Here is a 14,880-nt window from a genome sequence, read left to right as displayed (position 1 = left end):
TCCATAACCTCCCAAGGTGCTCATTTATATTCTTTTTCTTTCCCAAGAGGATTTGGGGTAGCTATGTCACTATTTGGGGGAAAATAAGAACTTATTTATAGATGTAAATTGTTTAAAAGAACATCTCACATAATCAGGCAAGTACTAAAAAATCTTCTCAAATTAAGTTTTCAAAAAGCATCCCAAAGATAAGTATGTCAAATTATATCGAATGTATACTCAATATGCAGAGGAATGTTTTAAATAACAGACAAGAATATAAATAATGATACCCATTTAAGGCATAAAATTATGAAATGTTTTAATTTTTTTCCTTTATTTTTGCTCACAACTTTCTTACATTCCTTAATGGACATGATCATTTATACAATTACAAGAAAATATACACAAACACACACAATTAAAACAGGTATATATTCTAAAATTTCAAGATGTAAGCATTAAAAACATTTAATCTCAACTTTTTTTTTGGGGGGGGTGTGGGGGCTACACTGGGAATTGAACTCAGGGTCTCATTAATGCTAGACAAGTGCTATACCACTGAGCTACATATTCCCCATTGCAGCTACACCTTAGTATATAAAAGCTTAAAATTTGGCTCAGAAGGAATGTACATCCGCCAGATACAATGGAAACAAGGTTTAAAAAGAATGTGTTACTTTATTTCCTTTCCCTTCTGTATAATTTAACATCTACACAACTCAAAAAGGAAAACTTGCCTTTTCTAAGTGAGCCACTGCTTTTCGAAATGCTTAAAGCACATCAACAGTAATTACACTGTTGATGACTTGAAAATGGGTTACCCCACACAACTGATTAAACTCTCTTATGCAATCTTCCTTTGGAGGAAACAAGGACAGCTTGTACAAATATTTCAACTAGATCTACTTCCTTAAGAGAAGATGACACACATTTGTAGACACTACCAAGTTCGGAAAACACACAGAAAGGAAAAGGAAACTAATGAAGTTAAGATGGTCTGTCCATTTGCCCCAATTATTTTTTTGCAGTGGTGGTGACAGGGTACCAGGGATTGAACTCAGAGGTACTCAACCACTGAGCCATATCCCTAGCCCTATTTTGTATTTTATTTAGAGACACGGTCTAACTGAGTTGCTTAGCACCTCACTTTTGATGAGGCTGGCTCTGAACTCAGGATCCTCCTGCCTTAGCCTCCCAAGCTGCTAGGATTACAGGCGTGCACTACCACGCCCAGCTGTCCAAGTCAATTTTATACAAGGTCACTGACTTTTTGGAAAGGACACAGGCTTGTTAATAAATAAGCAGTGTCTAAAGTTTAGATGTTTTAGGGATGGGGGTGTAGTTCAGAGGTACAGCACCTGCCTCATATGTACAAGGCCCTTGTTCTAACCAAAGCCTCAGGAGGAAAAAGGCATACCGGATAAAGTTGTAGATATTTTAGATATTTTTATCTATTTTATTTAAAAAGCTAAAATGAATCAACCATGTTACCTGGAACAATAATAACATTTGGGGAAATAACTACTTTTGTACAGGATATGCAATTGCATTTCTATAGGTTAACTACTAATTTCAATAAGCTCTACTGTCTCCTCTCTGACTAGGAATGTGGTGTAACAAAACTGGATCTGGAAGGCTAATTTTTACTTTTTAAGTAAATGTATTTATGAGATGTGTCTGAATGAATTTACATGGTTTGGGTAATTTGTAAAGGCTTTAAGATCATACCACTTGACTACATACATGTTTCAAATGTCTGAATAGAAACACCCCTCTCAAGTTAAGAGATTAATAAACTAGCGGCAGGGAACTACAACATGCTGTCATGGATTGGAGGCAAGAAAAGGCCGATGCCTTCAACCACACAGCTATTAAAGTCAGATGCGCTCTTGAGTTGTTTCAAACTCTACACACCCTCATGATACCACTTCACCATTCCTAACTCTAAAACTTGGAGCTCCTAAACCAATGAAAAACATTTCAGATTCATTTATCCATAAAGTATCTTCTTGAGTGCTGGTTTAGAAAACTCACCTAACAAACTCAAGGAAATTACCACTCTATTATTCCAATGAGCACAAAAGTTATCCAGTCTAAGAACAAATTTATAGATGCTCTATATTTTTAAAGCATAAAATACTAAAGCATAAGGAAGAGGTTACCGCTTTTGGACCTAAGTCTGTGACCATCCTAACTCTTCTGTACTATTTGCCTTACAAAGAAATACAGAAGTATGAAATGAAATCAAAGCTTCAGAAAGCTCTGGTTCTTTTTTTTTTTTTAAACTTTTTTGTTGTTTGCAGCCAGGAGATCTATCTGGCTTTAGCTCTGAAGACAGTTACAGTGGTACCAAGATATTTTAACTCTGGCTGTTCTCAGTATAAACCTCAGTCAGACCATCAAAGATTGTTCAATATATTCCAATTTTATTTTATTGCTCTTACTTAAAATTGGTCAATATTTTATAATATTTCAGTTACGTATAGACTAAAGTTTAAAAAAGTTTACTAAAGTTAATGAGAGAACTATCATTCTACAATCTCAAATATTTAGAGTTGTCACTTTCAATCAGAAGTACTAAAATAACTTAATTATCACTGAGCACACCTCAGTGGAGGAGACAGGTTAATAACATCACAAATTGAGGTATAAGGAAGATGAAGGAAACCTCTTGTATAATCCCACACTGAGGTTGCTATTCTTCTGTCTACTGTTTATAAGGCTAAAAAGATTGGAGAGAATCAAAGAGCCATTTCATTGCTTAGTACCCAGAACTGGGGTTAACCAAAGTGAAGTAAGGTCTAGGCTGGATTTTTAGATGACAAAATTAGAACAGATATATGCCATTCGTTGACACCTAAAGAGAAAAATCTACACTGTAAGTCATTATAATCGTGCAAAGGTGTGTGTGTGTGTGTGTGTGTGTGTGTGTGTATATATATAATATATATATATATATATATATATATATATATATATATATATAAATGTCCTTTATCACATTATGGAAGTCCCCACCAAGTCACTGATTTAACCAACCAAAAATTCAGTTAAATCATCATTTCTAGAAATATCTCCCACAAAATGTAGGATATCTTTTCCTCTTAGATTTCAAAATTCCCTAAGGAGAGAAACCAAACCAAGTACTCACATACCTATAGATGGAGATTTGAAAGGGTATTTATCAGGAAGATCCACTCTAACTTTCCATACTCCACCTTCATATGGTGCTAGAATAAAAGTAAAAAAGGTTAAACATCAGAATTGTGTCCTTAAATTAGAAAATAAATCTTAGTATAAGTTAAATGTTAAACCCTAATCTCTTCTGAAAACACTCAAATTAATTCTAGAGTCAGAACCCTACTATAACCAGCAGGTTCTCTATGTACTTTAAAACATCAAAAGTTGGAAAATCAGCAGTGATTGTCTCTTTCAAATTTATTTGATTCTATTAAACACTATAATCTGGTAAGTAATAGCTACTTACATTCCCTTTTCTCCTATCTCAGCCAAGCCCCACCAAAAAAAAAAAAAAAAAAAAAACAACAACAAAAAACAAGAACAAAATGTCCAGTGTGGTGGTGCACACCTATAATCCCAGCAGCTCAGGAAGCTGAGGCAGGAGGATCACGAGTTTAAAGTCCGCCTCAGCAATTTAGTGAGACTCTGTCTTAAATAAAATACAAAGAGGGGCTGGGGATGTGGCTCAGTGGTTAAGTACTCCTGAGTTTAATCCCCCAAAACAAACAAACAACAACAACAAAACCCAAAATGCACTTCCCAGAAATCACTCTCACAGCTCATTAGAGAGAAAAGTGTATAAAGTAATTATGATGAGAAATTGGTTTTCTCACTGGTTCTAGAGTTCAACTGAACTTACTTTTCAGCAAAAACTATACATGCTACTATTTGTCCTTGATGTTCTGTCTTTAAGAATAAAAGACTATTGGGCTGGAGATGAGGCTCAAGCAGTAGCGTGCTCGCCTGGCATGCATGCGGCCCGGGTTCGATCCTCAGCACCACATACAAACAAAGATGTTGTGCCCGCCAAAAACTAAAAAATAAAAGATTAAAATTCTCTCTCTCTCTTTAAAAAAAAAAAAAAAAAGAATAAAAGACTATAAACGAAGAACACATATACTTACTTCCTTGTGGTCCATAAAACTTCACTACAAATTCATTGAGTCCTCCCAGGATTGTAACCTCATGCTTACTCTCAATGCTAAGGTGGAAGGTAAAGGAAAGTACACAGGCTTTATATCAGGGGAAGAACTACTGATAACATCTCCAAGATATGCCAACTAAAGTGTTACCAAAACTTGACATGATACTGATACAACACAATACACAACAGCTCTAGTAGTTTAGAAGGCATCTGACTCTTATGAAAAGAATATGAATGAACTTTGGATTCGGAGAGAGACTGCTGTTCAAATCCCAGGACTGTTATTTACTTGGTTTGTGAGCCTCGACAAAATAATGCCCTTTGTGGGCTGGGGCTGTAGCTTAGCAGCAGAACGCTTGCCTAGCATTCGTGAGGCACTGGGTTTGATCCTCAGCACCACATAAAAATAATCAAATAAAATAAAAGTCAGTGTCCATCTACAACTACAAAAAAATAATGCCCTTTGTTCTTACCCTGCAAACTGGGAAAATAGCATTTAATCTGTGAAGATTAAATATGGAAAATGTATAAGAATACATCTGCCTATATGTAAATCAAAAATGGGCACTTTTAATATTTTTCCTAACTATACCTTCTACTCCCCAATAAGCCCTTAACATAATTCAGTACTCTTTAGTCAAATTTGCATGTCTGGTAAGTCACTAAAAATTCTCCTAAACTAGAAGTGCTGTGCTCCTAAAATTAAGGATTTAACTAAGGAAAGTCCCCACAACTTTCTCCTTGGCTTATGAAATACTCAAAATAATTAATGATACAACTTTACTATATGGCAGACTGTTTTATCTGTTGTATTTATTTTCACTTACTCTTTCCTTTCCTCCCCAGACTCCACCCCCTTTAGACCTGCCTTTAGGTTCTGGTGTGGTCCAGGGCTTTAATTACAGAGAGGTAATTCAGAATTCTAAGTTCTCTTCCTAAAAAACTGACCTGGCCCTGGAGCTCTCACCGCTTCACTGACTCAGTTACAGAAAACTAATTAATCCATCTTGGTAGAAGACAGTGCTACTGATCTAAAACCTATCTGAAGTCTTTGCTTTGTGGACTAACTCAACAATGACACTACGATAGGAATTTTAGGTGGTATGGCTTTGGAAATTTTTCAAATCTAAATGTAACAATAAAGAAGAAAACCAGAAACGACAGAACAGGTATCATCTTTTTCAATCAGCAGTGCCAATTACATTTTAATTACACATAAGAATATACAAAACGGATAAATCAAAAATTTTTAAATGATCTCAAATAATGGAAAAAATGATATTTTTAAATTAAATTAAATATTTTGAAATTAAATATTTGGCTCCCCAAATCCTTGTCCTATAGGCCACAATACAAACTGCAAGAGACCAGGTATATTTTGGGTAAAGTCCTTGCTTGAGAGCCTTGGATAGTATCCACAAGAGATATTTAAATTATATAATCCAGACTATACTAATTTAGTCTCATGCTTTTCTAACTGAAAACTATTCTCATAACAAACATACTCAAATAATATTCACATAGGAAAACTGGGATCATTTCTCACTGGTCTAATGACACACAGATGCCTGCTCTGGTACACTAAATTTTTCCTGACCAAAGAGTCACCCTCTGACACCCACAAAATATCCCAAAGCTAATGCAGTATTTTTTGTTTGTTTGTTTTTAAGTACAACATGTTTAAAACATTTTAAAAGTCTTTAAAAAGCACCCTTGTGTGAGTGTGAGAGTTTGTGTGTGTGTGTGTGTGTGTGTGTGTGTTGGGGGAGGGGGTCAACTCCAGTTATAATATAAAAATTAAAAACAAACAAGAAGCCCACAAAGAAAATACTTTTCTATGGAAAAGGCCTTCCTGAGACCAAAGCCAGAAACCGCAAAGGAAAAGATTAGCAGATATTAAAGATATTTGAAACTTTTATATTGTAAAAGATAAAAAAGACAAAGGAAAGGCTAGGGAGAAAAAATATATAGCATACAACCAAAAAATGTAGATTTTGCTGGGGATATGACTCAGAGGTGGAGCATGGGTATGTTAGCATGCATGAGGCCCTGGGTTCAATTCCCAGCATAAATAAATAAATAAGGATTTTTAATATATACTGTGTCCAACTACAACTAAAAAATAAATATTAAAAAAAAGTTAGGGCTGGGATTGTGGCTCAGTGGTAGAGCACTCGCCTAGCACAGGAGGGACCCGGGTTGGATCCTCAGTACCACAAACAAATAAAGGCATTGTGTTGTGTCCATCTACACCTAAAAAAATAAATGTTAAAAAAAAAAAAGTTCAACTCACTTAAGTTTAAAAAGATTTTTCACTATAAAATTAATAAAGATTAAAGAAATAGATAAAATCTTGTGTTCAGTGGAGTATGAATTTTTACTTCTGAGGTCAACTTTAGCACCATATTCCACAACTTAAAATAAATTTATTCTTTTATTCATATTTTTCTTTTAAGTTAATTTTTTAAAAATATTTATTTTTTAGTTGTAGTTGGACACAATATCTTTTATTTTATTTATTTTTATGTGGTCTGAGGATTAAATCCAGGGCCTCACATGAGCACTCTACCGCTGAGCCACAATCCCAGCCCTAAGCTAATTTTTTTTTTTTTTTAAATAGCCAGCAGAGAGTGTGATATGGTTTCATTGCTTTGAGAAATTGCTGGCAGCACTGAATCTGTACATAGGCATGTCCTGTGCCCCCTCAGTGCTATCCCTGGGTATATTATCAACAGATATGTACAGTCATGCTCTCCAAATACATGTTTAAGAAAGTGCACAACATTATATGTAATATCCAAGTATTATAGACAATCACAGGTTTATCAAAAGTTAAACAGGAAACTATGGTTTAGTCATTCAACAGAATTTTATACCACAAATCAACGAAGAGAATGACTTGATACACAAACATGTAAGGGTTTCACAGATAAGTGAAAAAACAGAAACAAAAAAGCAGGTATGATTCTGTTTATATACACTACAGTCAAGCTAAATGAATCAGTAGTATTACAAATTAGGATAGTGGTTACTCTGCTAGGGACTGTGAGAAGCTCAGTGTTAAAGCACCCCTGGGTTCAATCCCCAGTACATTTTTTTTTTTAATGAAGTGTTTTTGATACACACACAAACGTTTATAGTAAAACCTGAACCTTAAAGATGGAAAACCACCTAAATTTCTATCAATAGGAAACTGGTTAAATGAAATATAAGCCATCTGTATACATAGGCTACTACAAGGGTCTCCTAGTGTCCCTGGCCATTGGCTCCACCAATGTTGTTTCTGCTCAACTGAGGGTATCTAAAAGTTAAATATAAAATAGTGGCATAGGTAAAGATATCCTAGCCACTAGGCAAAACTACATAAACTGGCAAAGATAATCAAAGAATAGAGCAAGTTAAAAGATAAAATTAGTTTAAAAAAGAAACCAAACTAATTTTGTAATATAAAAATCCATATTAGCAGTATTCTCCGTCAGAAATAATTTGCTATAAATGACACTGATCCATAAGCAATTATTCAATCATTTAAAATTATGAGTTATTTCATGTATGTCACTTCTGGAAAACTGAAGATATCTTTTCCATCCTTTACCCAAAGAATGCAATATAACTGGGTTTCTTCTATTTTGTGATTTGTTTAGAATCTACTTCCACACTTACATTTACTTGACAAAGATGATTCTACTTTCCTAACTTATGTTAAAATGAAATTAGAAAATCAACACTCCCTTTTCCCTATGATGCCTAATACAACCCACATGTCAGATACCATAAGTCTCTCTTGAGCTACACCATGCCCAAATAGTCCATTTCATGTGAGAACGCAAACCAAATAAAACTTTTAAAACTTCTACCAACTTGGTAAATGAGACACTGTGATAAGTTTAGGACATCTTGGAATGATACAGATGTGAAATCAGAAGGGGAATAAGTTAAAGTTTAGTCAAAAGAATAACACTGCATTAAAAATAAGTCATTCCATCACCACCAAATGACTTGCCACAAAAAATATAAAACTACTTGACTACTGTTACTGTGAGTATTTATGGTAGAGACCACAAGTTTCTTTCCCTTCTGCTACAAAATCAAGGGCAAGAAAATAAGAAGGCTGGTTAAAATGACAAAAATAATGATCTATTTTTGAGATGGGTTGGTCAGGCTAGTAGACTAGTGGAAAACTCAATCAGAAGGTTCCTTTAATAATTTCTCAGTTTCAAAACTTGAAAATATAAAAATTCCTTGGATGCTACTCTGGCAAAAAATTGTTATATAAACATAAATCATATTTTACTCACCTCCGACCTAAGTTATCACAAAATATTAGTTTTTACCCACTTAGCATTTCACTATTGTGGATTATCACTATTTTCAGAAGAATAGTGATTAACATTCCCAGAAACCCAAGTCCATTTCACTTTTAAAATGCCTATCACCCAGCACCTTATTTCTCCTGAATGGCATTATGATTACACAATTTAAAGGTAAATGCCAAAATGTCAAGAGATAACTGACATTCCTGGCAAAATTCATCCATCAGGATTTCAGAAGTAATTTTTATATACTTCTGAAATTTTCAAGAAAGGGAGCCAAGAGCTAAGCCTATGCCACAGGATTGACATTGACAGGCCAAAGACTCAGATCTCACACATCATATCCTAAGCTTAGTGATAGAGTTTATAAAATAAATTCTAGAGTAGTGTTTTAGGGAGGGACTGGGATTTTAAAGAACTTGCTTTTGTGAGTGGCAGCAAACTGTACAGCTTTTTCTCTCTAGGTTCAAACCTCTCTGTTTCTGGTTCTTGAGATTAATCACACAGGAAAGTTAAAGAAACTCAGCAATCTTCACCACCTACTTTTCTTGGTAAAAGATGGAAATCCGTTAATCCATTAATAGGAACCTATCACAAAAATACTTGCGGGGTTATGTTTATAAAGAATTGTTCTCTTTTAGAAATACATATTGAAATATTTACTATTTTAAATGTATTAAATCTAGGGTATAATACAGTGTAAAAGGGGTACAAGAGGTACTGAAGAAATGGTATTGGCCCTGAGTTCATAATTACTCAACCTGAGTGATTGCTCGCTACATGGGGTTTGCCATACTATTTTTGTTTATATTTGGAATTTTCGATAATAAAAACTCTTAAAAAAAAAAAACCCTAAAAATATAGTCAGTTATAAACAGAACTCTGTTTTTAGCAGAGATGGGGATGGAACCCATGGCCTCATGCATGCTAGGCAAGCATTCTACCACTGAGTTACATCCCCAGCCTCAGAACTCTAGCTTTGAATAGGCATGACATTTTAGAAAAACTCAGTTACTAGAGCTCTCTTAAGGATTCATAAAATGATCCAACATTTTCCTAAGGTACAACACTTGGTCTGGGGAAGAAAAAGCTAGCTAAGTGATCCAAACACTTCACATTGCTGGACAAAGTGGCACACACTTGCAATCCCAGCAGTTCAGGAGGCTGAGGCAGGAAGATCATAAATTCAAAGCCAACCTCAGCAAAAAAGGGCTGGGGATGTGGCTCAGAGGTTGAGTACCTCTGGGTTTAAAAAAAAAAAAAAAGACAAAAAACCCAAAGACTTCATATTGAAAAATAATCTGCCAAAGAAAGTAAAATAGCTAACACCCAGAAGTAATCAAATTTAAGTGGCTTCACAAAAATGTCTAAAAAACTCCAACCACAGCTGGGCATGGTGGTGCACACCTGTAATCCCAGCTACTCAGGAGGCTGAGGCATGAGGATCCCAAGTTGCAGGCAGCCTGGGCAACTTAATGAAACCCTGTCTGTAAGCACGAAAAGGGGTGAGGTTGTAGTTCTGTAGTAGAGTGCTTGCCTGGTATGCATGAGGCCCTGAGTTAAATACCCAGTCCTGGGTTGGGGGAGTGATCCAACAATGGTGAAGGAAGACTAGTATGGCTTTAGTGTACCCATGACAAACAGCCTCTGGGCAAAATAATAACCAAAGAAGTGTCTTTTGTTTAAATTATAAGTGAAGAAAAAAAAGAGTCCTGTTTATTAGAAAGGTTTCTGGCTTAAATGAGTTTAAAAATAAAAGGTGTGGGGTTTGTTTAAAGGCTTTTGTTCTTCATATTAGAAGGGGGAATTTTATTCAGAAATAAGAATAAAAATAAGCTATTGAGAAAATAAGCAGAAAAATAAAAGGCTTACGGGGAAGTCTTCTATGAGTAATGGAATCTAAGTATGTGTATAATAAAGAATTAAGGAAAAATTTGCTCATTTATCTCTATCTCGAAGGAAAATACTATAGTGTGAAGGGTAATCAATTCATGACTATATATTTGTTACTATCTCCTAAGCTGAAGCATTTTGTTCTGTTTTTTCTACAACTATTTTTTAGCTTTTCACATAAATTAACAGGATCCTATTAAGCTGAGCTATAGAGAATGCAGAGTGGATCCATTAAATCCACAAAAGATCAAAGAGGCTTTATGTCTAATCAGAATTGGGTTACAACACACTTCTATATACACACCATTAGGCAAACAAAAAAATATATATATTCTTAAACACAGCCTGTCTTCAAGAAAAGTGAAGTCTAGTATGAGAATACAAGATTTGGTCATTAAGCAATAAACACAAAAAGGGGTTTGCATAAAATGCTAATAGAATTTGGAGTAGAAAAATTTCCTTTGTTCTGACAAGAGAAAGCACAAGTTGGCTATGGGAAGCAAGAATTTACAGACTACTTTAAAATAAGAATGTGATTTGGACACATAGAAGTAGCAGGAGCCATTTAAAGCAAATACTTAATTTAGGTCCAGAGATGGCTGACACTGAATTTTTATTTTGAGTGGACCCCCAGGAGTTCTAACAGAAAGCAGGCCAAGACCAGATTATGGAGCAACCTGAAAGCATGGATTTATCTAGTGAATAGGGACACAATATATCCACACATAGTACATGTAAGTGTGTTCTACATAGATAAACTAGTTTTGGTGTACAGAACAGGTACAGGGTAGAATAAACAGAGTTAAAGCAAAAGAGCAGAAAGAAATGTTCAAGACCTCAACAAAGATAATAGTTGCGGGAATGATGGGAAAGACTGCATGGCCTTTACAGTTGACTGGACATGGAACAGGTGTAGAAAGCTCTGGTGTTGCTAGAATGTCACATTTTCATGAGAAATCAAAAACCAGATTTCTACATAAATCTATTTTCTAAATGTACATAATGCATAGATGTTCCAGTGTGTCTCAGTGAGGCCTGACAATGCCATTTTCAACCACACACTCTTGCCACAATGTGATATATTACATATGTATTTTATTTTATTTAGTGTAATACTTATCTCCTATTTAAGACAAACTCCACAAGGGTATGGGTTGTGCGTTTTGTTTGCTGTTGTATTCCTGGATCCTGGAAGAGCTCCCAGCAAACGGTAGGTATTCAGTCAATATTTATAAAATGAACACATGAATGAAATTGCAAGATAGCCATGGCCTGTTGCTGCCAGTCCAAGATCTGTGTATAGTTCCAAGAAAGTCAGACAGGTGAGGTGATACCATCAATGAATGGCACAGTGGAAGAGAGAAGAAACAGGTTTTTGTTGTTTGTTTTTAATGAGAGATTCTTAATTCACTTTTGCACCTGCGAACTTGAAGTATCATCAGATAAGCCAAGTGATGATGTATTATAAACAGGTGGATGACTCATGAATTAAAAAGAAGTCACCCTGTAAATCACTTAACTCTGAACATGTCTTCTACACTCTAGAAGAGCAGGAGGAGGGGGAATGTGGGGGGATAGTTGGATAAAACCTCACTTGCAAGGTCACTGAAGATTTAAGGAAACACATATTCAGGTACCTGGCCCATCAAGAGACAGGGCCTCATGCACACTAGGTAAGTGCTATGCCACTTGTCTATTCCCCAGCCCTCAATTTTTTTAAATGTAAACTAAAGAACACTCTACCTAAAATTTACTTAAGCAACAAACTTTTTTAATCAATATCTAAAAATTTTGTTTTCTTCTGTATTCTGGTTAAGAGAGAGATACTTTTCCTCATGCTGGGTTATTACTATTAATAATAGTTGATATGCTGTACTAAAAAATACAATGATGCCCTTAGGAACTAATCAGGTAGAGACTCCTTACACTGATGCTAAAGTCCTTGCATTAAGAGGTTCTTAGTTTCTCTCTTTTTTTTTTTCCTTACATTACTTAAAGTTTCTCCATTCTTAACCTTCTTTAGTTACATCTGGGAGCTATCACTAGGCTACTATCCTTTAAAAAATATCTAGAGTTGGGCTAGAAAGACTAGATAACCAAAGCTCATGAAATTACATTTTTTTAAAAAAAGGTAAACAATATGTTCTAAGAAAGATAATCTCTAATGAATAAAATACACAACTCTTAGCAGTTTTACAACTAAGTAAACTAAGTCCCTTCTAAGAAATGTACCACCTATTCAAAAATTGTTACTTCAAGATAGGTATGTTCGGGGCACAATGTGCATGCCTGTAATCCCAGCAGCTCAGGAAGCTGAGAGCAGGAAGATCACAAGGTCAAAACCAGCCTCAGCAACTTAGCGAGGCCCTAAGCAAAACACCCTAAGCAACTTAACAAAACCTTGTCTCAAGTAAAAATAAAAAGGGATAGAATGTGACTCAGTGTTTAAATGTCCCCGAGTTCCTGGTACAAAAAAAAAAAAAAAAGTATATGTTGTTTAAAAGCAAATAAAGCAAAAAAATTTTGTCAACTTACTATAGTATCTTAAAGACATCACTAAGGAGAAGCATATATTTTTATTTTTTAATTTTTTTAATATTTATTTTTTAGCTCTCGGCGGACACAACATCTTTGTTTGTATGTGGTGCTGAGGATCGAACCCGGGCCGCACCCATGCCAGATGAGCACGCTACCGCTTGAGCCACATCCCCAGCCCAGAGAAGCATATATTTTTAAAATTTTACATAGTCAAAACATTTACACAAGTACACTCTGGTATCAATATGGTTTAAGTAGGCCTGCCCAACTTGTGTGTTGGAAACTTGGTCCCAGTATGGCACTGTGAAGAGGTCACTTAGAGTGATACTATTGGAAGGGATTAAGATAGTTTCAGTAGGACCCTGAATTAGTTTCTGGAGGAAAAAATTGCTATAAAAAGGTCAAGCCAGGGCTGGGGTTGTGGCTCAATCCTCAGCACCACATAAAATTAAAAAAAAAAAAAAGAAAGGGGTCAAGCAGGGGCTACGGGGGTTCAGTGGTGAGGGCTCACCTAGCACATGTGGGGCACTGGGTTCCATACTCAGCACCAGTGAAATAAAGATATCCTGTCCGCCTACAACTAAAAAATAAATATATATATATATTTTTAAAAAAGGTCAAGCCTGGCCCCTCGCCTCACTCTGGTTTCCTGTCTGGTCATATGAACTCTATTATATGCTTCCACCATGATACCACCAACCATCAGGCCCTTACCAGAGGATGAACCAATGTGGCTGCCCAATCTGGAATCTTCAGCTTCCAAAACTGTGTAATACGTAAACCTCTTCTCTTTATAAAATCACCCAGCATTAGGCATTTTGTTATAGTAACAAAATACTAGTACAAGACAGGAGTAAGGTTAAATAGCAAGTATGTTCATTACCTCCCAGCAGACTATAAATTATACTAGCTTTAGGAGAGATTGTTAATAAAAATCTCAAGTGTTTCACTTCATTTAGAGCTTCTGTATCAGAAACCAAAGTAAACACTGGCAAGATCCTAGAAAATATTATTTTTTAAAGTGAAAAAAATCATTGCTATAACGGACTTAGCTTTTCCCTGAACGTATTATTTTGTTTAAACTTTATTTAAAGTAAAAATTCTAAACAGAGAAGTTCAATCATAAGTTACAGAAAATAATTTTTAGAACAGGTTTAGAAAAGGTATATTAGATATATGAGAAAGCTCATCTCTGCCCCCATTCCTAATAAAATATATTTAAAAGTAAATTTATAAAATCAAATACTCAGATGACTCAGTTGCAGAAAAGCAGAGAGAGAGAGAAAGGTAAAGGGAAATAGGAAACAACAATGATGCCATCTTGAAATCAACAGGATATACATTCCAAACAGAATTAAGATTTATATTTTCAAAAAAATACAATCCCAATTATGCCTTTAAAAAAATTTGGAAGCTAGAGGCTATCTATAAAATTCAAATAACTCCTTAACAAACTTCACTACTTTGCAATTTTATGGCAAGAGTATCTTTTGTTTACTTATAACTGAAAATTACAAATTTATGTAATATATAATGCACATAAGTAAATTAGCAGCATATCAGCTCAGCAGTGTTATTTCTCTTAAATAACTTATAGAAGGTTAATCCTAAATTTATTTTTCACAATTTCGTTTTCTTGATATAACTGATTCAAGGTAAAACTGCAAGCATATTAAAAACCCATCACCTTGGGCTGAAGATATAGCTCAGTTGGTAGAGTGCTTGTCTCACATGCACAAGGCCCTGGGTTGGATCCACAGTGCCACAAAAGCAACAACAAAAAAAAAAACCCCATCATCTGTGGAATACAGTGGCACAAGCCTATAATCCCAGCTAGCTGAAAGAAGGTAGAAGGATAGCAAATTTGAGGCCAGCCTGTCTCAAAACACAAAAGGCTATGGATGCGGCTCAGTGCTTTCCTAGCATATGTGAGCCCATGGATTAAATCACCAGTGCAACAGTCAGAGGATTTATTAAAAGCATCATCCT

General features: G+C 35.2%; 1 protein-coding gene across 2 annotated transcripts in view; it reads right to left on the bottom strand.

The window, feature by feature from the left end:
* The window catches only part of Ube2h (ubiquitin conjugating enzyme E2 H), a 103,107-nt gene that overhangs the window by 38,841 nt on the left and 49,386 nt on the right, over positions 1-14,880 (bottom strand). For both annotated transcript variants that reach the window (XM_076833213.2, XM_076833222.2), the window contains exons 2-3: positions 4,128-4,204; positions 3,138-3,212 (exon numbers count right to left, since the gene is read on the bottom strand). In XM_076833213.2, the coding sequence (XP_076689328.1) occupies positions 3,138-3,212; positions 4,128-4,204 (152 nt within the window). The remainder of the gene's footprint in view (positions 1-3,137; positions 3,213-4,127; positions 4,205-14,880) is intronic.

The sequence above is a fragment of the Callospermophilus lateralis genome, chromosome 1, assembly GCF_048772815.1.
Source record: "Callospermophilus lateralis isolate mCalLat2 chromosome 1, mCalLat2.hap1, whole genome shotgun sequence".
Lineage (NCBI taxonomy): Eukaryota > Metazoa > Chordata > Mammalia > Rodentia > Sciuridae > Callospermophilus > Callospermophilus lateralis.
This window is presented reverse-complemented; position numbering and strand designations above follow the sequence as displayed.